General features: G+C 54.7%; 2 protein-coding genes across 6 annotated transcripts; both read left to right on the forward strand.

The window, feature by feature from the left end:
- The first annotated feature begins 879 nt into the window (after positions 1-879).
- CYB5R1 (cytochrome b5 reductase 1) lies at positions 880-7,490 on the forward strand. Of its 2 annotated transcripts, XR_013992649.1 has the most exons (10): positions 897-1,042; positions 1,288-1,437; positions 1,526-1,598; positions 1,896-2,002; positions 2,181-2,310; positions 2,799-2,882; positions 3,656-3,741; positions 4,163-4,262; positions 4,524-5,481; positions 5,612-7,490. XR_013992649.1 is itself a non-coding variant. In XM_081038996.1 (9 exons), exons 1-9 carry the CDS (start codon positions 1,028-1,030, stop codon positions 4,694-4,696), a joined length of 918 nt encoding a protein of 305 aa, XP_080895122.1. In that variant the 5' UTR covers positions 880-1,027; the 3' UTR covers positions 4,697-6,590. The 2 variants fall into 2 exon arrangements, 1 of the variants encoding a protein (XP_080895122.1); XM_081038996.1 differs by having other exon boundaries at positions 880-1,042; positions 4,524-6,590.
- A 158-nt stretch (positions 7,491-7,648) lies between these two features.
- Positions 7,649-21,366, forward strand: ADIPOR1 (adiponectin receptor 1). Of its 4 annotated transcripts, none has more exons than XM_081038998.1 (9): positions 7,735-7,840; positions 9,905-10,013; positions 13,766-13,998; positions 15,463-15,579; positions 16,825-16,996; positions 17,466-17,652; positions 18,573-18,760; positions 20,029-20,222; positions 20,527-21,366. In XM_081038998.1, the coding sequence occupies exons 3-9, from the start codon at positions 13,858-13,860 to the stop codon at positions 20,653-20,655; spliced, it is 1,128 nt and encodes a 375-aa protein (XP_080895124.1). In that variant the 5' UTR covers positions 7,735-7,840; positions 9,905-10,013; positions 13,766-13,857; the 3' UTR covers positions 20,656-21,366. The 4 variants fall into 4 exon arrangements, with proteins under 4 accessions (XP_080895123.1, XP_080895124.1, XP_080895125.1 ...); XM_081038999.1 differs by lacking the exon at positions 9,905-10,013 and adding an exon at positions 11,021-11,124 and having other exon boundaries at positions 7,745-7,840; XM_081038997.1 differs by lacking the exon at positions 9,905-10,013 and having other exon boundaries at positions 7,649-7,840.
- The last annotated feature ends 1,237 nt before the right edge of the window (positions 21,367-22,603 follow it).

Genomic DNA, 22,603 nt, shown 5'->3' on the forward strand with positions numbered 1-22,603 from the left:
CCGCCCCTTCAGCCCCCGCCCCGCTGTTGCCAGGCCCCGCCCTTTCACCTCCCTGTCTCTTCCGGGTCTGCCCTTTCCGGCACTGGCTCTTTCCAGGTCCCTCCCCTTCCGCCTCACTGCCTGTCTGATCCGTCACTTCTGGGCCCGCCCTTTCCGGGTTCGCATTTGTCAGGCCCCAGCCCTTCCGGGACCGCCCCTTCCTGCACCGGGGCTTTCCAGGTCCCGCCCTTTCCTGTACCGACTTGTTCCAGGTCCCGCCCCTTCCGCCACTCTGACCCTTTCCGGTCCGTCACTTCCGGACTCGCATTTTCAGGCCCCACCTTTTCCGGGACCGCCCCTTCCTCCTCCGGGGCTTTCCAGGTCCCGCCCTTTCCGGAACAGGCACTTTTTACAGGTCCCGCCCCTTCCGGAACCGGCACTTTCCAGGTCCCTCCCTTTCCTGCACCGACTTGTTCCAGGTCCCGCCCCTTCCGCCACACTGCCCCTTTCCTGTTCGTCACTTCCGGTTCCGCCCTTTCCGGACTCGCATTTTCAGGCCCCACCCTTTCCGGGACCGCCACTTCCGCCTCCGGGGCTTTTCCAGGTCCCGCCCTTTCCGGAACCGGCACTTTCCAGGTCCCGCCTTTTCCGGAACCGGCACTTCCCAGGTCCCGCCCTTTCCGGCACCGGCCACTTCCAGGTCCCGCCCCTTCGGCGGTACTGGAATTTCCGATTCCGTCATTTCCGGGTCCGCCCTTTCCGGACTTGTATTTTTTAGGCCCACCCTTTCTGAGCCCGCCCTTTCCGGAACCGGAGTTTCCAGGTCCCGCCCCCTTTGGCCACATGCCTCTTCCGATTCCGTCACTTCCGGGCACGCCTTTCCGGGCTCGCCCTCGCCAGGACCCACCATTCCCTGCCACGCCCCCTGGCGGCCACGCCCTCTTCTGGCCTCAGGTCCCACCCAGGCCAGGCCCCGCCCCCTGCCCGCCCGGTTGCGTGTTGTGAGCGCGCTCCGCGGACACGGCGTTGGAGGACGCGGAGCTCGGTCATGGGGTTCCAGCTGGTGAGCCCCTCGCGCCGCGTCCTGTACCAGGGGAATCCGTTGCATCTAGTCTGGGCGCTCAGCTCCGGACCCGGGCATCTCACCGCCGTGCCCGCCCTGGATGCCGGGGTCCCGTGGCCCTGCCCGGGAGACCCTTCCGAGCTGGGCCTGCTCCCGCGCTGGAGCTCGGGGAGGCCCCGTCAGGGCGGCTGGTCGCCCGCGGCTCTTCCCCCGCGAGGCGGTCACGCTGCCTGCTCTCCCCACAGAGCCCGGGCCTGCTGGCCTCCCTGGGGGTCGGGCTGCTGACCCTGCTCGGCCTGGCTCTGGGCTCCTACTGGGCTCGGAGGCCCCGCCGGCCGCCGGTCACTCTCCGGGACCCTGAGGAGAAGTACCTGCTGCGGCTGGTGGACACGACGGTGCGTGGGGGACGGGGGCGGGCGGGGGGCGCGGCCGGGGCCTCCCGGGGGTCGGAACGGCCCGGTGACACGCTCGCCCGCCCTGCAGCCCGTGAGCCGCGACACCAAGAGGCTCCGCTTCGCGCTGCCCAGCGCCCGGCACGTTCTGGGCCTGCCTGTGGGTAAGCGGGCGGGGCGGCGCCGTGGGGACTCTCCGCACAGCGTCCCCTTTGCCGCGGGGTTTGCTCGCCCCCCCCCCGCCCCGCACACAGCGACTCGCACCCGCTGCCCAGCCCCTCGGCCCCCTGCCCCCGAGGCCGGGCGGTCAGCGGTCGGGCTTCCCCGCGGGGAGGGACACCGTCGGGGGCCCCTGTCCGGCGGCCGCGGGGACAGCAGTGGGGACCCCGTGAGGCCCGGAAGGTGACGGGGGCCAGCACGTGCGCCTGCCGCCCTGACCGGGGCCTCCGCGTGGGCTCCAGGCAGACACGTGTTCCTCTCCGCGCGAATCGACGGCAGCCTGGTCATCAGGCCGTACACGCCCGTCAGCAGCGACGAGGACCAAGGCTACGTGGACCTTGTCGTCAAAGTAAGGGGGCGGGGGGGGCGCAGGGGCTCCTCAGCCTGGTGGAAGCGCCGACATGCGTTTGGCGGCGGAGCTGCGTGTCCCGTGTGGCCGTGGAGGACGTGGGACCCCAGCTCCGGGACGGCCACTCGGCAGGCCCGGAAGCCCACGCGGCCCAGCACCTTCCCGCCCCGCCTTCCAGGTCTACCTGAAGGGCGTGCACCCCGACTTTCCGGACGGGGGGAAGATGTCCCAGCACCTGAACGGCCTGAAGACTGGCGACGTGGTGGAATTCCGAGGGCCCGGCGGGCTGCTCACTTACACGGGGGCAGGTGACCACCCCCGCTCCGCCCCGGCCCCCGGCCCCGCCCGTGCGCACTGCCCTGCAGTCCTAGAAAGGCCCGCTGGCGGCCGTTTGCCACGTGACTTCAGCAGCCGCAGGCCTTAGGCCCCCACCCGAGCTGCTCGCAGCCGCCCCGGGCGCAGCGGGTGCCTGCGGAGCCGCCTCAGCTGCTCTGCGCTGCGGGGAGGGTACATTCCCACCGGGCGCCGTGCCTGCGCCCTCCACAGGGAGTCACCCTCTGCCAGCAGCGGCTGATGACCCACGGTGGCCCTCACCTGACTGGTCATTAGTAACGAGGGACCTGCAGTCCTGGCCCCTTGTCTCCCGAGTAGCATTACGCTGCTCAGCTCATGCCCCCACCCACACGCCAGGGTCAGATTTCACGCAGCTGCTAAGCTGGTGTTTTAAATTCTGCAGCTGCCATCTTAGCTTCCTTACTGACTTCGTTCTTCTGCCCCCCTTCACTTCATTCCTCAGGGAATTTTAGTATTCAGCCTGACAAGAAATCTCCAGCAGAGCCACGAGTGGCGAAGAGCCTGGGGATGATTGCTGGCGGGACAGGTGTGTGTCACTGGGGCCACCCTCTCGCTATTGCTGATGTCACCACAGAAAGTTGCAAGTGGTCCTCGGGAGCTGTGGCAGTCATTCCCTAGGGCTCCCCAGTACCTGAAAAAGTCACAATCAGGTAGAAACGAAAAGAATTTTCACTGATAGAATGAGAAACAAACCATGTGGGCTCTGCCAAGAGCTCACGTTGAGTGGATTTAATAACTTTTAGGTGGGACAGAGAAGCAGCGAGAGATGGTACAGTCAAGAGGAAAGAAAACTGACATTTCCGTGTAGGAGACACTGTGCTGGTCTTTTATGTGTGTGTCTGTGAAGTAGGTCCCACCCTCCCCTCTTACAGGTGAGGAAATGCAGCTTCACACAGGGCAGATGGGTTCCACTGGTGCCCACGTGAGCTGGTGCCAACCCACATGCACTGAACCTGCGAGCCCAGTGCTCCAGAACCATCACATTGAGTCAGTGGGCTTGTAGCACCGGTGACCTGTGAGTCCCAGCCAACAGCAGCCTGTGAGGGGACGAGTCTCAGACTTGTCCTTAGAAGGAGTTTAACAGTCGACACACTTAGGTGAACATTGAGTGTGATGACAACTGGTCCTCCAGACACGAATTTTCATGAGTTTGGGGCAAAGGGCATATCTATCCAGAAACTTACGTGCAGGATGACACAGCAGGGGACCAGCGGTGAGCGGGTGGGTTCCCACAGAGGGCCTGTCACCTAAGGGGTGGGGGCAGGAGCAGCCGTGGCACGTGTCTCTGGTCTCGTGCAGGGATCACGCCGATGCTGCAGCTGGCCCGGGCCATCCTAAAGGACCCTAAAGACCCAACTCAGTGCTTTCTGCTTTTTGCCAACCAGGTTGGTTTGCTTTCCTCGGTCCTGGGACGTCAGTTGGGTGGCTCGGGCTTATACCAACAGGCCTGTTCTAGCCTCGGCCCTCGGTGGCCCCTGCAACATAGAAGATGTTCTACTGCTTTAAGGGGGCAGAGTGTTGAGCCAGAGTCCTCCCCTGGCCCCAAGGAAAGCAGAAAAGAACATTTCAGGAACCAGGCCTGAGCGTAGCAGCCTGCTGCTTGGGTGTCCTTAGATGTTCCATCTTCTTCACTCCTGTGAATGAAGGCTCTTCCCCTCCCCTGCCCGTCATCCTGACTTCCTGACGCTCCAGCTTATTCCTGGGACTTGAACGTTCTTTTCCGCTCGTGACTGGAAAGTGGTTACAGCAGAACTTTTGTATTGGGCCTCAGAGGTCCCTAAAGCCCTCGTTCCCATCTCATTTCAGACGGAAAAGGACATAATCTTACGGGAGGAGCTGGAGGAGCTGCAGGCCCAACATCCCAGTCGCTTTAAGCTCTGGTTCACTCTGGATCACCCCCCCGCAGGTACCGCCCCACTTCAGGACACCCCACGAGCCGGGTCTTGGCACCGTGTGGGTTCACCGTGGTCTCCGGGTCCCTTCCTTCCAGTTGCTTCTCACGGGTGGTAGCAGGAATGACCATGCTGCTGAGGCGGGCTGAGTGTAGCCACCAGCTGCCGCTGCCACCTGACACCTCAGGAGCCTCCTGGGGCCTGGCCCCCACGTGGCTCTACCCCTTGCCAGCACGGGCCTGGGTGTCAGTTGTCTCCTCTTCTCTGCACTTCAGGTTGGGCGTACAGCAAGGGTTTTGTTACTGCTGACATGATCCGGGAGCACCTGCCCGCTCCAGGGGACGATGTGCTGCTGCTGCTCTGTGGGCCACCCCCCATGGTGCAGCTGGCCTGCCACCCCAACTTGGACAAGCTGGGCTACTCACAAAAGATGCGCTTCACGTACTGAACGTCCTCTAGCTTCCCTGGCCCCGCTCCTGCCCTGTCCCCAGTCAGTACTCGTGCTGTAAGCCCTAGATTTCTTCCCGACAGGATCGGCCTTTTGTCTTTCTCTGGAGCAGAAATCTGGGTGGTACCTGCAGGAATGGCATGCGTGTAGTCCTGGAAGCCGCACACACGTGCACACGCGCATGCACACCCCGCCTCAGGTCAGGCCGTGGAGCAGTCTCTTCCATGGGCCAGAAAGAAGCAGGTACATTTGTTCCAAGACGAGCCAGTTTCGTGGTAGAGTCACCCTCTTCTTATGTCTGATGAAAGGAACGGTCTGTGTCGTGGATTTTACTTGCTGTTTGGTGCTTCACTCCTCACAGGTTCTGTGTGCCTGCTGAGTGGACTTCTAGAGCTAGTTACAGAGATGGCAGGAAAGGGGGGTGGTTTCTTATCTGAAACATGTATTTGTGTGTCTGTCTGTTTGTCTGTGCTCCTGCCCGGGCAGGACAGTGGCTCTCCACGGGCTAAGACTGCTGCTTGTGGCAGGAACCTCTGCTAATAAATGGGGCTGAGGCCCCAGTGTTTACCTAAAGGGCCTTTGTGTCTGGGGCCCTTGTTTCCAAGCTTTCATGCCTGAGAACTTGGGAGGAAGGCTTTCCTAGCACACAGTTTCTCCCAGATCTTACAGAACCTTTGAGCAGTTGTACCATGTACTGAAATAAGACCTGCCACCGAACTCAGTGACTCTCTTAACAGCGGTCTCAGCAGAAACAGGAGCTCAGCCTCTCCCTGCAGGCTTTTAAGGTGGGGCAAAAAATACAAGTTAGAAGCAATGCTTCCTGAGCCCAGCTATCCATCACAGTGGTCCTTCTTCCTTCACCACCATATTCACCCTTCAGGGTACCTTGTAAACAAAGTATTGCTTTCTGTTCAGAAGGTCTCCTCTAAGAAGTAACCTGACACCACCAGCCCTGGGCAGAGTTGGTGGCCCACGCCCATCCCTCCTGACTGCACTTCCCTCTGCTGCGACTGTATGACCAGTCCACTCCCTTCTCCCAGGGCCTGACAGGGCAGCTTCAGATCTTGTTAATCCCACTGGGACAGTCCCATCAATCTCAGGAGGAAGTCACAGTTGGTTTTCTGCATGGAACTATGTATTGCTTTCTGTGGGGCCCCTGAAAGAAAGGCTGGGGTACCTGAGAATTCACCCCTCCACAGGGCAAAGTAGCAGTACGTTCTGTTGCCGGTATTGCAGCAAACATTTCTTGATGAGCTGACATGCGTATGCCACAGGCTGTGTGTGTGCAGTGGGAGACACTAGACTACCTCACTTCCATAAAGGACAGTCTTGCTTAAGATTGTTGGGTGCTGACAGGGAAGCAGCCCAGCAAAGAGAGCATCTCACCCAGATGCTCTCACCATGTCTTGTTTTGCCCTGGCTTCTGCCTCTTCCACTCAACCTGCAAACATTCGTTAAGGACCTGCCTCGTGCCAAGCACGGAGCTCAGCCTGAGGATCCAATCGTGACCAAGACGGGTCTTAGACCCCAGAGAACTCATAGTACAGAGTAAGATAGACCAGTGGGGAATAATGACAATGTGCTGGATACTGTGGATACTGTGGTGTGGAGATACAGGTGTGGGCGGGGAAGGGGCAGGAGGAGGACGAGAGTCAGCAATGCTGAGTTAGCAGCCGTGGACCAGGCACTGCGAAGAGCTCGCCACATAATTTCATCTTCCCGTCATCCTGTAAATCTAAGATGAGGATTTGCCAAAGGTCATACAGCTGGTCCTGCTGGAGAAAACTGAACTCAGCGCCGTGGACAATGACGACACATAACGTCTATGAAGCACTTTCCTGGCACCATACTAAAGCCTGCATAAATTGTCTGCATAAACCTGTTCCCAGACCCTGTGAAGTAGCACCGCTGTACCGCCAGTTGTCGGGGGAGATAATTACCATTTGGAGGGGCGGTAACGTGCTCAAGGTCACAGGCTGGCCAGGGTCAGGAGACCTGGGTGTGCGGACTCCAGAGCCCACAGAAAGTTAATCCCCGCCCTAGGCACCAGTCTGTGGTGTTGTGCGGGGCGGCCTGCGGGGTCTCAGCTCCCGCTCCCCAGATAAGAACGCGGGACATGGTGAGGCCAAAAAGGCACACCCACGGAGCCATAGATACGGGAGTCACGCCACTATATTCTCGCTGGCCGCTGGGCTGGAGACACAGGAAGCAGGAGCCACACTGTCCTAACTGCAATCCGCGCGTTTTCAGCCACCATCTTCTTGCCAGCCCCCCATTTCCTGCTGGCGCAGCCACAGCAGTTACATTAGTGGCCAATGGCTCACTGGTCACAGCCGACGGCCGTCTACTGCCCGAGCCAGCACCTCTCCACGTGAGGCCGAGAGCCTGGACACTGCTCTCTGGGGCTCTGTCCCCACAAGGTTATGGTCAGCTTCCTCGGCAGGTACCACCAGCTACGCACCATCCCCCGGAGGACGGAGGAAATGGTCCCTCCAGTCGTTTCCGCCTTGTGCGGTTGGGAGGGGTGCAGCCCCACGCTGCCGTCTCCCATCTGGGGCCACCGCTCTGGCTGCAGCGCGGCACGAGCCGGAGCCGGGAGTTCCCGGGAGACTGGCTGGAAACGCTTTCTTTCGCAGTTGATGAGGAAATAAGAGCCAAAGTGAAGAGTTGCCCAGCGCCCTGCGCGGGACAGGCGATCAGGGAGGGGCCGCGACGTGGAAGAGGGAGGATTCAGCAGCTCAGGCCCCGGCGTGGTCACCGATGAGGCGCAAGGAGTGTCCGAGCCTGCGGGCAGGTGCGGGGGGGAGCTGCGGCGTCCCTTCCCGCGCGGGTTCCCTTCCCGCGCGGGTTCCGTGCACTTCCCCGAAATTCCTCCGCGTCACGCACCCCGAGTGCGACTGGGGGTGTGGCCCTCGCGAGCTGGGGCTCACGATTGGAGCCGAGCGAGGGGGCGTGGCCGGGGAGCGGGCCTGTGATTGGGCTGCGGGAGGAAGGCGTCGGGGGCCGCGGCGCGGAGGTGACGTCGTGCGTTGCGCGCCTTCCGGCCCCGAGAGCGTCAGGATCGGGGCGGCCAGGCCGGAGGCCGCCTCCGGCGCCGGAGATGTAGCGCGGGGCCGCGGTCCGCAGCTGAGCCCGCCTCCGGCCGTAAGTTTCCGGCGCTGCCGCCGCGAGCGAGTGGGCGGCGGCCGGTGGGGCGCGGGGCGGCCTCGGGCGGGTCGTAAACATTTCCGGCCCCTCCCGCTGCCCCCCGCCTGCGCCGCGGCCTCAGAAGCCGCTGGGGCGTCGGGGCTGCCGGCTCCCCCGCTTCCCCAGTGTCCGTGTCCTCCCGGCGTGAGACGCCTGGGCTCAGGCCCCGGGCCGGGCCGGGCCGGGTCGGGCCGGAGCTGAGTCTGCCCACGGGCCGCCGCCGACGCTCGCGGGGCCGCCTCGCCCAGCGGGGACGCCGGCCTTCGGGGGCCTGGGAGCCCCGGGGGCCGCCCTGGGCAGCTCGGGCCGTGCAGGGCCGCTGGCCGGACAGTTGACCTTTGTGTAACGTGAGCGGAGCCTCAACCGCCTCGGAGGACGCCGCCGTCCCGCCCCTCGGGAAGCTGGCACTGGCGCGTGCGCCTTCGGTTTGGGCTGGGGGGCTGCCCGCCCTTGCTTTTTGAGGGTCCGAGAGAGCACGTGCTTTCGCTCAGGCCCCGTGCTCGGGGCCGTGGGCCTCGGCGTCCGCGCGGGCGTGCACGCGGCGCTTTCCCGGTGAACCGTTGTCCCAGGAACCACGGCGCCCGCAGGGGCTTAAGTCGGGGGACCGCCCCGATGGCCGCTTCTTTTCTGGGATGAGCTGGTGACGGGTCCCCTCCGGCCGGCCCTCTCCGTAGCGTCGGGTCACCGCTGCTGCCACCACTTGTTCTGCTGTCGCGTCGCGTCGGCTCAGTTGCTGGGGACGCAGCCGGTGGCGCTGAGCAGACCGCGGGTCCGGGGTGACAGCTCCGAGCGCCCGGCTGCACTTCGTTGTGCGGGAGGGCGCTTCTGCCCCGGGCAGTGGTTGGTTCCTGGGGAGGCCGCGCCGCGCCGCCTGGGCACGTCGGCCTCGAGCGGGCGGCTGTCTGCTTGCGGAGCCCCTCCCGTCTGAAGCGTTCGGTTCTCGGCCGGGAGATGCAGCGATTCCCCGGGGACTAAAAACAGGAAACAGTGCTTTTTCAGTCCGTTGAGACTTTGCTTCCCCACGATTGTTGTCAGTTTGGCTGACATAAACTTTTATGAGCTTTCAAAAAAAAAATTTTTTTTTTAATTTAAAAAAGGAAATAAATAAATTAAGCAACCTCTTGCCTGCCAGTAGGACACAGTCTCAGGCAAGAATCAGGAAGCTGCACTAACCCACAAGGCTGCTGATGGAGGAAGTAAACAGCATCACGTAGGCTTTAGGCTGTTTGCAGTGTTTGCAGTCTGGCCTCGTTTTACCTTCCCAAGACGCTCTTACGGAAAACTGGGTTCTTCGCTGCCATGGGGGCAAGTGCTTTCAAGGCTGCCTTGGTTCCTGCCGCGGTGCCCTCCTGGAATGTCCTGTTCCCATCCTCCCCGTCAAGGTCCTTTCTCACGTCTTCCAACAACCTTTCCTGATCATTCCAGCGAAAACAGAACCCGCCCCCCCCAGCACTTAATGGCCTTTGGCCTTGTCGTGATGTTAGTAGGAAACAAGTTATTGCCCCTCTTAAAATAGAGGCCGGCGACCCTGTGGAGCTCCTTTCTCAACCTTTTCTGCGCACCCACAGTGCTGTGTGTTCATTAGTAAGCAGCAGGGGTTCTCGGGTGGGTAAAAGAACCTGCACTCCTTCTAGCCTGGGAAGTGTGTCCCCTGTCCTGGGGGACATCTCCCAAGGTCTCTGTTTCCCTATAATTATAGCCAAACCGAAACTCTTTAACACCCCGGATACATGGTTTTGTCCCATCACTTGTGATCACACTAGAGAACTAAACAGTCGTGTTTAAATCCAGAAGCTTCAGTAATTATGGTGAGTGTTTCTGGAGCTAGTACTCATCAAAGTCATTACATTTTGTTCTTAACGTCCATGTGTCCGTCCCTAATGTCACCCCTGGACTTTGTTCCTCTCTATGCTCAGTTGACTCCCTTTTCCTGCTCAGAGTGTTGGGGTGTGGTTGTTATTTATGACGTTTGGAGTTGCCTTGGATTGAAAGGTCCTGAAAGTTCCCTGTGATTGTCTCCAGGCTTCCGCCTTGTTGGCTTTTGTTTCACTGGGGCTTCCGGGACGTAGTGCGAAGTCATCACCGCGTTGTGTAACTTCTGACCATAAATCTGTCATGTGCTGGACAGCAGGTATTAAAAACAGGCTGGCGTGGGGCTCCTCCTGTTTGCTTTTTTTTTTTTTTTTTTTGTCATGGCGTTTAAAAAGCTTACCCTTCTGTTCCGGATCAAAAGACCTCTTCTGTTGGGAGAACTTTAACTGGAGAAAAGCTACAAAGGAAGTTAGATTGAGATTTTCCACTTCAGACTCTTACGTCAGTGACTGTGCAACGAGTAGGAAAGCTGAGGCTCGTCACTGGTGGGTAATTTTCACACAGGGGCTTCGCCCTGACTCACTGCCCCCAGCAGTGCTGTGAGTGCCTGCCCGACAGAGAGAGAACATAGAGAAGGAGATGGCTGTGTCCCTGTCTTTGCCGCTGGCCTAGGCCTAGGCCTGTTTACCACGATGGGAGGTGGGTGGGCAGACATGCACCTACCCATGGAATCTATAAGGCCCGGTGACCCCCAAAATGAAAACTGCCAGAAACTTTGTGCCTTTGATCCCGGGGAAGGAGTGAGCCATAGCCAGGAAAATGTCTCAGAAAACTGCAAGGGAAATGAACTCTCCAGCTAAGTGGGCAGTGACTGACGATCAGTCCCCCCAAACTTGGCACTGGGTTATCTCACTCACAGGAGCACAAATGCGCCCCTGCCTCCACAGCTCTGTTCATTAATACCACAGCTTGATCCAATTGGAAAGCTTAGTGGCCAGGACTTACTCGCTGGAATGAAAATCCCATCAAAAATGCACTCCACAGAGTTTGACCCAATTCTATTTTGCTATATTGGGCGTGGTGAATTTGAGGGGAAATGTGTTTGCTCTAAAATACCTAGGATACAGGAGACTGGTAGAAAGTTGAAGTGTATTTGGCTTTCCAGAGTGTTTTCAGAGTCAGTGTTAACACTTTGAGGGTTTGTGCCGATTTTTTAGAATGGAGACAAAAACGCTTGGAGTAATCCCAAGCCATCTGTGAGCGGTCCCCGGTCAGAAGTTACCTCTTCAGGGCCTCGTATTATTACTTGCTCTTCTTTCTTGCCAGACTTGCGATCCCTGTCTCCCTCCCCTGTCTGGGTTGCTACAATTTAGAAGACCAGAGTGGACAGTGGCCTTTGCTCACGTGCTGACCTCCTTGTATGGACTTCAGTGCGTGATGACATGTGGTGATGAGTCGTAGCTGGTGGCTGGTTTGTGGGTTAACTGGGGTATTAGGGTTAGTGACTGGGTCTAGGAAACAATGCTGAGGGGAGGTGTGGAAGCTGGTCATAGAGCAGCTGGAGGGAATGAGAAGAATGAACAAAGTGATTTCCACTGAAAGGGAACCAACTTGGGTTATGGCCAAGAGACTAAGGTCATGCTAAGAGAATGCTGGACCTTTCAGATCCAGTGAGAAAGTTACAAGAATACCAAACTAAGTTCTGCATCTGACCTCTGACCCTAATGTCCAACTTAAAGTTTGTCTGTATTGTTCTCATAGTTATACAGCATTCAGAAGAGCTGAACTTAGCTTGTGGCCATTCTGCTTTAGGGGTTCTCTCCCTCCACGGCCCTCCTGGAGCACTGACTTTGTACGTACACAGGTTCCCTGTGCCATCTGTCTGTAGGCTGTTTGAAGACAGTGATTTAACTCGTTCAGTTTTGTATTTTGTACAGTACGTTAGACTGCCTTAAGGTGCTAGTGCTAAATACACTTGTAAAATACTCTGACTGTGTTGGCTCACTCTGGGGAAAAGGATGGGAGGAAGTCCCACAGCAGAAGAAAGAGCATGAGCCCTTAGCCAGTGATAAGCAGTTAAGAAGACATGTGCTTGCTAGCTGGAGTGCTGCCTCATTCATTCATTCGTTCATTCATTTGTTTGTTTGTTCATTTTGAAATGTGGGTTCTGACCCAAATCAGGGACGTGTGTTAATTTGTCTGTGTAGTGTTGTATCAGAGAACCTGAGAACAATGTTTTGGGCTGCCTCTGAAGTGCTCGCAGCAGAGTATCCTCCTTCTGAGGCTTCCTTCTGCAAATTCCCAAAGCACCTCGCACAGATTGTTTCCTAGGAAAGCTGTTGAGTAGGTATATTTCACGGGGAGGAGAGTATATTTTGTAGTCAGCCTGTTGGAAAAGCCTTCCCAGTGTTCCCTCACATGGGGGTTACCTGTCCATGGAGGTTCTCAGGGGCTTCGTTTCCTGTTCTCCATGGGCTCGGTTGTTGGCTGTGACGATGAGCTGGCACCTGACTTGTCAGACTCTTGCACATTTGAAGGAAGAGGGGCTTAGTGTTGACACCATGTGACACCTACAGCGAGTTAATGTTTGCTCTCTCGACTAGATTTGCCTGTTGTTTCAGCTGTGCTTTGAGTTAAGCAATGGCATGACTGTTCTGAAACTTGAGAATTGCCCTCACCTAACTACCTAGACCCAGTTATAATCTCCGAGAAGGAATTGTGACTGCTCTTGGATGCAGAAAGATGTCAAAGCTTTGGTGTAGTGAACAGCCATGGGAGGTAGGTAAAGTCTCTCCCTCAGGAGCAGGGTCATGCTTACTGCCCGTTATAAAAGGTGCAGGTTCCGTAAGTTTAAGGTTCCACCCCTGTAAAGCAGCTTACTCCATTGGCAGGTGTTACCTGGCAACCAGGGCAAGAAAATGCTGTCATTCTGGGTACTGCTCTTGCTGTGAATAATGAACTCCTTTGTTTCTGGGAGGAAAAAACTAGTAATTTACAAGATAGTTGAAGTCTCTGGGCACTTTATCCCTCTTTTCAATATTATTTTCATCTCTGAGGCCTGATTAAAGACTACTGCCTGGAATTCAACTCAGGGAAAGCTGAAGTTTTTGAGACTTTTCCTAGAAAACTGACTTCTGGGTTGCTCTGGTTTTCATAAAGGATCTGTGTGCCTGTCTCCAGTTTCTGAAAAACCAATCCAGGCGGGGCCTAGGTTATGATCTGTGGGGGTTGGGGCAAGGCTGCCTCTTGCTTCCAGGTACCGTGTTTCCCCGAAAATAAGACCTAACCGGAAAATACACCCTAGCATGATTTTTCAGGATGGCATCCCCTGAACATAAGCCCTAATGCGTCTTTTGGAGCAAAAATTAATATAAGACCCGGTCTTATTTTCGGGGAAACACAGTAAGTTATTGGTTACTTGAAGGAGAGATTGTGGTGAAAGCTTGTTGTCCCAAGTGTTGAACCAGCTGTAATCCCACAATAGAATTAATGGACTCTGCAGAGAAATGAACCACCAGTTCCTAGACCACAACAAGCTCCTTTTGCACACAAGGCGCGCCTGTCAGCACTGCCAGACTTGGACCCCCGCTGAGTTGAGTTGGCATTTAATTCCTTCTAAGCCTGGGAGGTCTCGTAGTAAATACAGCCAGGCATCGACTTCATAGTTTTGCTCCACAATCTCAAAACCACACCTTTCTTGGGTAGCATAGCTGTGGAGGATAGGCTGGTTCTTCTCATTAAATGGGCTTCATGCCTGTGGGAGGGAGTTGAGGATGGGTAGCTGTTTTTCTGTGGTGACAGTTTGGTACAGAAACCACAGGTGCTTTGGAGGCAAGCAACCAGGTGTTATATTTTCAGCCTTGTTTATAACATTAGCGAGGTGCTCAGTAAAAGGTGATATTAAAGAGGGAGAACAAGGAATAGATTTCATTTTAGCGGTTAATTGGCCTTCAGATTTGGAGACAGGGTGTGAGTTGATTAGCTAGTGTCTTATTCAGTCTTGACTTGTGGAAATGAAGCTATAAGCGGAATAAATGGTCAGCACCCGTCATGTTTGTGTTTGCTTTTTAGTGTCTGCCATCCCAGGGAGCTCTCTGCCCCCCGGGGCTGGGACCCCAGCCTTTCCCCGGGCTGAAACTGCAGGATAGCGAGGTACCAGCCAGATGTCTTCTCACAAAGGGTCTGCGGTGGTACAGGGCAGCGGGGCTCCTGCCAGTAACAGGGCGGCGGACACGGTGGAGCTGGCGGAGCTGGGACCCCTGCTGGAAGAGAAGGGCAAACGGGTAATCGCCACCCCAAGCAAAGTAAGTTGTCTTCCCAGGAGTCATTCCCTGGTGAGAGTCTCTCCTTATACCTCTGTCCATCTCCATCTTTTAAGATCTCAACTCCCTCCCCAAAAAGTGAAACCCCAGCACCCGGGAACGTCTCAATCTCTGTCCTAATCATGCTGTATCACGAGTATCGATTAATTTGTCTGTTTTTCCCATTGTTGGCTTTTACGAGTTCACGTATCTTTATAACCCTAGTACTTAGCACAGGCCCGAAATCCAGTAAGTGCTCAGAAAATGTCTGGGAGTGAATGGAGAAAGCTGTTAGGATTGGGTTTGGCTTCATATAACAAAAAATCGTTATAGCTTTGACAGGATAGTCATCTCTGTCCAGTAAAGGAATTCTAGAAGCAACCAATCCAAGGCCAGTCCGCAGCCTCCACTCGTCAGGCCCCTGTCGCTCCCCTTCCATTCTTCCATTCGTTCCTCTTCCATCATCAACCCCACATCCCAGCCAGCACAGAAGAGGGAGGGGAAAGGAGGAGAAGGCCCACCGTCTCTGGAAGGCCTCACTACACTGCTCATTACGTCCCCTGGGCGAGCATTTAGTGATGTCGTTAACCTTCAGCTGTGGTGGCTGTGAGGTGCTGCAGACTTCACCGTCGGGCCTGCGTGAAGTGACATTAACGTTGTCATCCTGAACAAAACCAAGGACTCTGTTACTGAGAACAAGAGAGAGTATTGGGGTGGGCCGGCGGAATCTGTATCTCCAAGTCTGAGGCCATTTGCTTCCCAGGGACCATCAGCAGGAGGGGGAGAGAGCCTAGCTCTGCGAAGGTGCTGGAGTGCCAGGCCCTCCATCCCCATGTTTACAGTCTTGGCACAGAGAGCAAAGCCTCTCCTGGGTGGCCATGTGCTGTCCCGTGCACACACTTTGTGTCAGGGCTCCTTTGGGTGTAGGAGGCAGTGGCCCTTCTTGGAAGCAGTTCTGAGGCCCTGGTCCTCCTGGGAGCTGCTGTGGATGCAAAGTTGCAGTTGCTGCAGCACCCCCAGTCAGTGAGCGGGGAACTGCAAACAGATGTCAGTTGTCAAGGGCCCCTCTGACACGCTGGCTTTCTCAGTGTGTTGAAAGTTTACTGTTCTGGCAGAGAGAAGTATTTGGGAAGTAGGGGAAGTTGAGAACCACTCTCCTAGGGATTAGGATGGGCCATTAAGACTTAAAGGACCTTTAGGACTGGTGTGCTAATCCTGAGTCGCTCTGGTGCCGGTGCCCACCAGCCTTCTCCTGTGTGCTGCGTTGAGCTTTCCCTTCAGCATTTATCTTGAACTAGTGTTGTAAACTCACTAAGTACCATCCTTTTGGAGAAGGGCCCCCAAGGCCCTGTGCCCAGAAGAGAGGCTGGACACTAGGTGGGTTTGTCTGGATGCTCCTGAACTGCAGCGTGTGGTTTATGGGCCGACTCCGAGGATTCATTTTTGTTGCTTTCTTTTTCCCTGCAGGCTGAAGAAGAGCAAGCATGCCCAGTGCCCCCAGAAGAGGAGGAGGAGGTACGGGTCCTGACACTTCCCCTGCAAGCCCACCACGCCATGGAGAAGATGGAGGAGTTTGTGTACAAGGTGCAGCCTCCGAGCTTCTGTCCTGGAAGGGGCGGGGCTGCGGGCTAGCTGGGCGTTCCCAGCTGGCAGGCGTGCGCTGGCTTGAAGAGCCTTTACTCCTGTGGATTTGGTTTTGCTGAAGGTGAAGTAAATCCAGGGAAAGGCTAGCTAAATTTCTACTGCCTGATGTGTTGGGCATTGTTCAAAATATATTCTAAACCAGGAGTTCTTAATTTTTTTTGCTATGGAACCTTTTGGCAGTCATCAAAATATTACAATGTGAAATAGTAATATGGGCTCCTTTATTAGTACATAAACATGCATTAATCATAAGCTATAACATTTTATTAAAATTTATAAGTTGTAAGTAGTGATGAATAGAAACAATATTTTGATATCTGCAAAACTAATGTGTGAAAATACCTATGCTTTCTGTTGGTGACAGAGTCACAAGTTCTAATACTGCTGTGGCTTGTTCACATTTACAATTGAGGGAAATGTTAAATTTTAGTTAAAGGTGAGTGAAAATGAAGATAACTTTTTTCCATCCAGAGGACAGCCAGACTGTCCTGGAGGAGAGTGACAAAGGAGAGCGAAAATGTATGGTTTTAAAAAGCCACGTGTATAATTTCTAGTTCTTTCTTTTCATTCACTAGATGATTTACTTAAGTTTGAAATTTCAAGTAGTGTAAAGTAGATCCTGCCATATTTTTTTTTAAAGATTGAGAAACACTTACCTCAACATATCCACATAAACTAACATGACTCTGGAACATTGGGTCAGTAGCAGGAGAGCCTCGTTCATGCTCTTGGGATTCTGCAGGGCCAGGCTGGTCCTCCCAGTGACCTCGGCCCATCAAGAGCCCGAATCCTCCCAGACTGGCTCTGTCCTCTCTTGTCCTAGGGCTCTGCTCCCAGAGAGTGTACATGCAGTTGACCCTTGAATAACACAGCGTTAGGGACGCCAACCCCTGCACAGCTGGAATTCCATGCACAACTGTGATCCCCCTCCCCAAACTGCAGTTGACCTTCGGTATCTTCAGGGGATTCGTTCCAGGAACCCCCCACCTCCGTCCCCATCCCAAGGTCCGCGAGTGCTCATGTCCCTCACGTGAAGTGGCGGAAGTCACTGTGGTCAGCCTCCACATCTGTGGTTGGCTGGGTGGGGTCTGCATGTGTGAAACCTGGGGACAGGGGGGCCGGCTGTGTTTGCAGTAAAGGCCCCACGCGGCTCCAAGCATGTTGTTCACTGGTCACTTGTTCCAGGTGTGGGAAGGCCGCTGGAGGGTCATCCCGTACGACGTGCTCCCGGACTGGCTGAAAGACAACGACTACCTGCTGCACGGCCACCGGCCGCCCATGCCCTCCTTCCGCGCTTGCTTCAAGAGCATCTTTCGCATCCACACAGAGACCGGCAATATCTGGACCCATCTGCTTGGTGAGCAGTCAGGCGGGGAGGGCGGTCCTGGCTGTCCCCCTAGTGCCAACGGCGTGTATGGCCATTGTCCCTGGGAGGGAGCACAGGGTTGTTCTGATTGCTTCATCGGTGGCTGGCGATAGGCCAGCTTTAAAGCTGCCACTGAGCTCATTGACGCCATCACTGATCTTGAAGCAGCGGGTCGGGTCGGGTCGGTGGGGGGTGGGGCGGGGCGCCTAGCAACGGGAGAGGAGGTTGCTGCTGGGCCTTCCCTTGTGCTGCCTGCAAGGGCTGTCCTTGCCTGGGCGATTCCTCTGTGTCGTAATTCCCACGACCTAAGCCAGCGGTTTGAAAACTGGTCCTTTGGTCTGGATTGAGATGAGCGGCAGCCTGTTCTGCTGCCATTCAGGCTCGTCCTGTAGCAGTCACTACAGCAGGTTTGGGTCCCGCCGCAGCAATGCTCACGTTTGCCTCTCCTCTCCTCCCTCAGGTTTCGTGCTGTTCCTCTTTTTGGGAATCTTAACCATGCTCAGGCCAAACATGCACTTCATGGCCCCCCTGCAGGAAAAGGTGGTTTTCGGGATGTTCTTCCTGGGCGCAGTGCTGTGCCTCAGCTTCTCCTGGCTCTTTCACACCGTCTACTGTCATTCAGAAAAAGTCTCCCGGACTTTTTCCAAGTGAGTTGAAAGAACATCAGTAGGGACAGATAGTGCACTGTTGTCATAGCTGTGGTCCACGTGCTGATACACTGAGACCTCCAGAGACCCCTGACGACGCCCACGGGCCCAGCGGGAAGGCTGGCCGTCTGGTGGGTGTGACAGGCAGGTGACGAGCTTTGCTCTTAACTCCTTCACGCCTAAGTTCACGGCAGCCCCCTCCACAGAAGCAGCCACCTGCAGGTACACTTCCGCCCTGCACAGTGCTGTCGTGAAGCGTGCACAGCAGCAGTAGTCGTCCCTCCGTTTGGCCTGGGCAGAGCTGGGCATGGGGGCTGGGAAGAGAGGGGTGCGGCGCTCCTGCCGCCGTGGAGTGGAGCTTATCTTGGCTGCCCACACGTCGCTGCCTGGCTCAGATATCCGTCATCTGAGCTTCCAAGTCCTAGCGTGGAGCCTGCAGTCCATTTGTTGGCTTGTCCTTGTTATGCTGGGCTTTGGTGGTGGTGGTGCGTTACTCTGTTTGTCCCCACACTGGTAACACGGATCCATTTGAATGATTTACAAAGTCAGGTAGAACAGTACCCTTTAATACTACTCCCAATTTAAGGGTTTTATTTTTAGAGCTCAACCTATCAGAGCCCTGCCTGAATGTGAAGCAGGGAACCTTCTGGATTTAAGTACCCCGGAGGGAGATGTGGCTGCTCACATCTCAGGCAGAGAGCTCTGTGACCGGGATTCTTAGCAACTTTTCCTCTGCAGAATAGAAGGGCTTGATCTTGTAGAATTTTGATCCAAGACATAGGGCAGGTTGTATGGGAGGTGAGGGGCGACTGGGCGCGGTCAAATCTGGGAGCCGGTGAAGAACAGAAAGAACCAGGTAGACAAGCCGTAGGAATTGTTCATTTCTCCACTGACGGGTTTCATTTTTGTGGCTTTTGTAGACTGGATTATTCAGGGATTGCTCTGCTGATTATGGGGAGCTTTGTCCCCTGGCTCTACTACTCCTTCTACTGCTCCCCACAGCCACGGCTCATCTACCTCTCCGTTGTCTGTGTTCTGGGCATCTCTGCCATCATCGTGGCCCAGTGGGACCGGTTTGCCACTCCCAAACACCGGCAGACAAGAGCAGGTGGGTAGGAAGACCATGGAACCTTGAGCCCCACGGCTCAGCCCTGGGCCCTAAGGCGTGCGGTTTGGGGACCCCAGCCTAACCCTGGGTTGTGTTTAGCACTTGTGGAACAGCATGGATTTTCAAAGCTCTATTCCCCCAAGTTTCATAATGTTTTAATAGAATGCTAATAGGACGTTTTATTACCACACTAGCCAGTTAGCTGCAAGTGTAGAAATGACTGCTCTTACATTTGGTTTGAGAAAGTTAAAACTGACAAAGCATAATTATTGTAGTTAGTGACGTGAATCCTAAGCATTCAAAGCAAAGGGTTAAAATTAAAACAGCTCGACTTGTTCTACCAGGGAGTAGAAGGTTGGTTTGGTGAAGGACAGACCTTGAGCATAAACACTGGTAACAACTGTTGTAACAGCCACATGCCCAGACATCTATGCGGTCTCACCTCGTCTCTTCTACTCACATCTTACCAGAAGTTAACAGCATGTTACGATGTCAGTAGGACATCAGATCGGTGTAAAGGCCACGCTCACAAGCAGTGTTCACAGCAGTCTGGCAGAGCCCACACCACAGGCCTGTCACAGACCTTAAGAAACTTCACCTAGACTTTATGTTAAGCTTTACGGCTTGCAGCAGCACACCGATTACCTCTTTTGACTTAATTCTGGTGTGTTTTAACCTTTGCTTAAAAGAATCAACTATTCATCAAGCACCGAGCATGTGCCAGGCCTTGTGCTTTGCACGTGGAGGAGGGAGCGCAGCCTGCAGTCGTGTACTGTAGTGGTGCCGACACATGTGCCCGCCTTCCCTTGTTTGTCTGTCCCAGCAGTCACACAGCTTCTGTCGGGGTACCTCTCCCTGCTCGGGGTCACAGGCCTGCTGACCAAGTCTTTTATGACCTTAATGGGAAACCCATCCTGCTCCTCTCTGGCCACCGGAAGCCTGGCTGTCGAGCTTCCATACCCAAGTCAGCCATCAGAGGGTTTGGACAGACCATTTTGCCTAGGCTTCTTACCAAATGATAAAGAGTGTGAGATGTGGGTTCTTGGTCCTTAAAAGGTAATAGCTGTATAAGCATTTACACAGTCTTTTTCCCATTCTGGATGTCCAAGAAGTCGCTGCTGACTTCTCCATCTTGTGGCCAAATGTCCTAAGCAGGCACTGGCCACCAGAGAACAGCTAAGAGCCATGAACACGTGACTGCAGAGGCATCAATCAGTGCCTTGGTGGAGTGACCGCCACCTGCTGACGGCCGGCTTCTGTCTGTGCAGGAGTGTTCCTGGGCCTGGGCTTGAGTGGCGTGGTACCCACCATGCACTTCACTATCGCCGAGGGCTTTGTCAAGGCCACCACGGTGGGCCAGATGGGCTGGTTCTTCCTCATGGCCGTGATGTACATCACTGGGGCCGGCCTCTACGCAGCTCGAATCCCTGAGCGCTTCTTTCCTGGAAAGTTTGACATTTGGGTAAGAAACGGCTCCTCCCTGTGATGGGTGGGGACTGGCCTAGAGTTAAAAGGTGTGAGTAAAGGGCAGTACGAGACTGGGGGTCGGGTACTGTTTGGGGTACATACATATACATGGGAGAAATAACCAACATTAATATCTTGGTGTATTCCTGACAGGACTTTTAAAATTTTTTCTACAACAGATATATCACTTTCATAATATAAAATTTTAAGACGAAACTAGAAGAGGTAAATGCTTTCTCCTCCTTACTCCCAGTCCTTCCTTGCCACTTCCCTAAGGACTCTTCTCGTTGTTCCTACAGTTCCAGTCTCATCAGATTTTCCACGTCCTGGTGGTGGCAGCAGCCTTTGTCCATTTCTACGGGGTCTCCAACCTGCAGGAATTCCGCCACGGCCTGGAAGGCGGCTGTACTGATGACTCGCTCCTCTGAGCCGTCTCACCTGAGGGCGGGAGGGACTTCCCAAGTGCTTTTAAACACAACTTCTTTGCTGAAGTGACAGGAAGAGTCTCAGTTGTCTGTTTCTAGAAGAAACCTCTTAGAGAGTTGAGTCCGAGCAAGCTTCAGCCCACTTCCCACCCTGGGACAGTAAATTTTCCATTTCTCTGGCTGAGGGAAGGTGGGGGTGGCCAAACGTCACCATGCCCCTCCTTGGCAGTCCCCTCAGCAAGGCGACTCTGTCCCTGCAGAGTACTTTGAAGCTCATGTTGAGATTTTACCCCTCCTCCAACCATTTTGGGGAAAAGTGATGAACTGGGACTCTTCAGAAATCCTGTTTCTGGAAGAAAAAGTCCCTCCCTTACCCCGTCCTTACTTTGTAACCTGGCTTATAACAGGCCACCGTTTTTGTAGCACACTTTTCAAAAACAATTGTAACCGGTCCTGTCTTTCCAGGGCCTGAATCTGCTTACACAGCAGGAAGAATAGAATCACCAACTTTGATGCAGCCCGGCTAATCATGCAAATGTGTCCAGGCTTCAGATAACTTGAGTTTCAATGTTTTTTTCTTGGCAGAGTAATGTAAAATTAAAAAGGGGAAAGATATTTAATATTTAATACTAAGCTTTAAAAAGAAATCTGCTATCATTGCTATGTATCTTGATGCAAAGACTATGGTGATAATAAAAGAAAGTACAGAAGACAGTTAGTGTCCAAAGACTTAACATGCGTGGTCTCAGCTCTCCGCACATCTGTCCGTGGATTAGAATCAGCAAAGTCATCTCAGGTCCTGCTGAGGCACAAATCTGGGTCCTAGGCATTGTTCGGCCAGCACGTGTGGGCCGTGGAGAAGCCCGAGTGAGTTCCCAGCACCTGCTCCTCGATACAGCCTTGTTTTTCTCTACTCATTACACAGAATTTGACAAGAGAAATTCGCACACTGTATCACTGTGTAGTAGTGAGAAGGCCCTCAGAGGTGTCAGGGTACGTCCCTTTGAGTATCCAAGGTCAGCACACCTGAGAGCTTAGTTCCTTAACGACTGCCTGCTGTGCTTATGGTTGTGTTGTCAGGAGGTTAGTCCATGCTCTCTGTGCCTTTGCAAATCGTACAGAGTCACCTCCCAGCTAACAGGGGCAGTTAGACGGGAATCTTCCTGAGTTACAAAGACGGGTTCGCGTCAAGGTTAGGTTTGTACACTGGGTGAATAAGGGATCATTTTAAAGAATACTCTGACGCTGACAAACAGGAAGTTTCTCAACCTCAAGTGGTAATCAGGGAAATGCAAACTAAAACCAAAGTGTGACTCCACCTCCTCCTTCCGACTGACAGATTAGATAGAAGCCCTGACACTGAGTGGGTGTGGGTGTGGGATGCCGTTGGGAGCAGGACCAGCATGTGTGGACATGTGTTGTGTGTGTGCACGTGTTGCACCCCCAAACAGCTCATGAGACACCATGAGATGGACCTGAAGTCCCCCCCGGATTACTTCATTAAAAAGCACTTGTTCTGACCACTAAAATGTTTCCGTAACGGCTCCCGGCCTGCACTTTGAAAACCACTACCCTTGAGCAACTTGGCTTGTATCAAGAGACTCACCACAACTGTGTGTAGGCACAGCACACAGCAAACGAGGCCAATGTCCACAACTTGAACGGAAAAAGACATCTCGGTTTAGCCGCACACTGAAACACTACTTAGTTACAGTGACACCACCACAGTTGGATCTCAAAGATTAGGGGGAGGGAGGGGAGCAACTTATGGAGAAATCTTATCAGTCAGGTTCAGAAATTTGCAAAACCAGTGCTAGTTTAAGGGTATGAATATGGTAAAAATTCAAAAGGAAATGTTAGTTTAGGCACATGGTGCCTCTGAAGGGTGAGAACCGGAGGAGAGGAGGGACACACTATTTCAGAACTTAGCTCGTTCCTTGTAACTAGCTGG

This window comes from Rhinolophus hipposideros (genome assembly GCF_964194185.1).
Source record: "Rhinolophus hipposideros genome assembly, chromosome: 26".
Lineage (NCBI taxonomy): Eukaryota > Metazoa > Chordata > Mammalia > Chiroptera > Rhinolophidae > Rhinolophus > Rhinolophus hipposideros.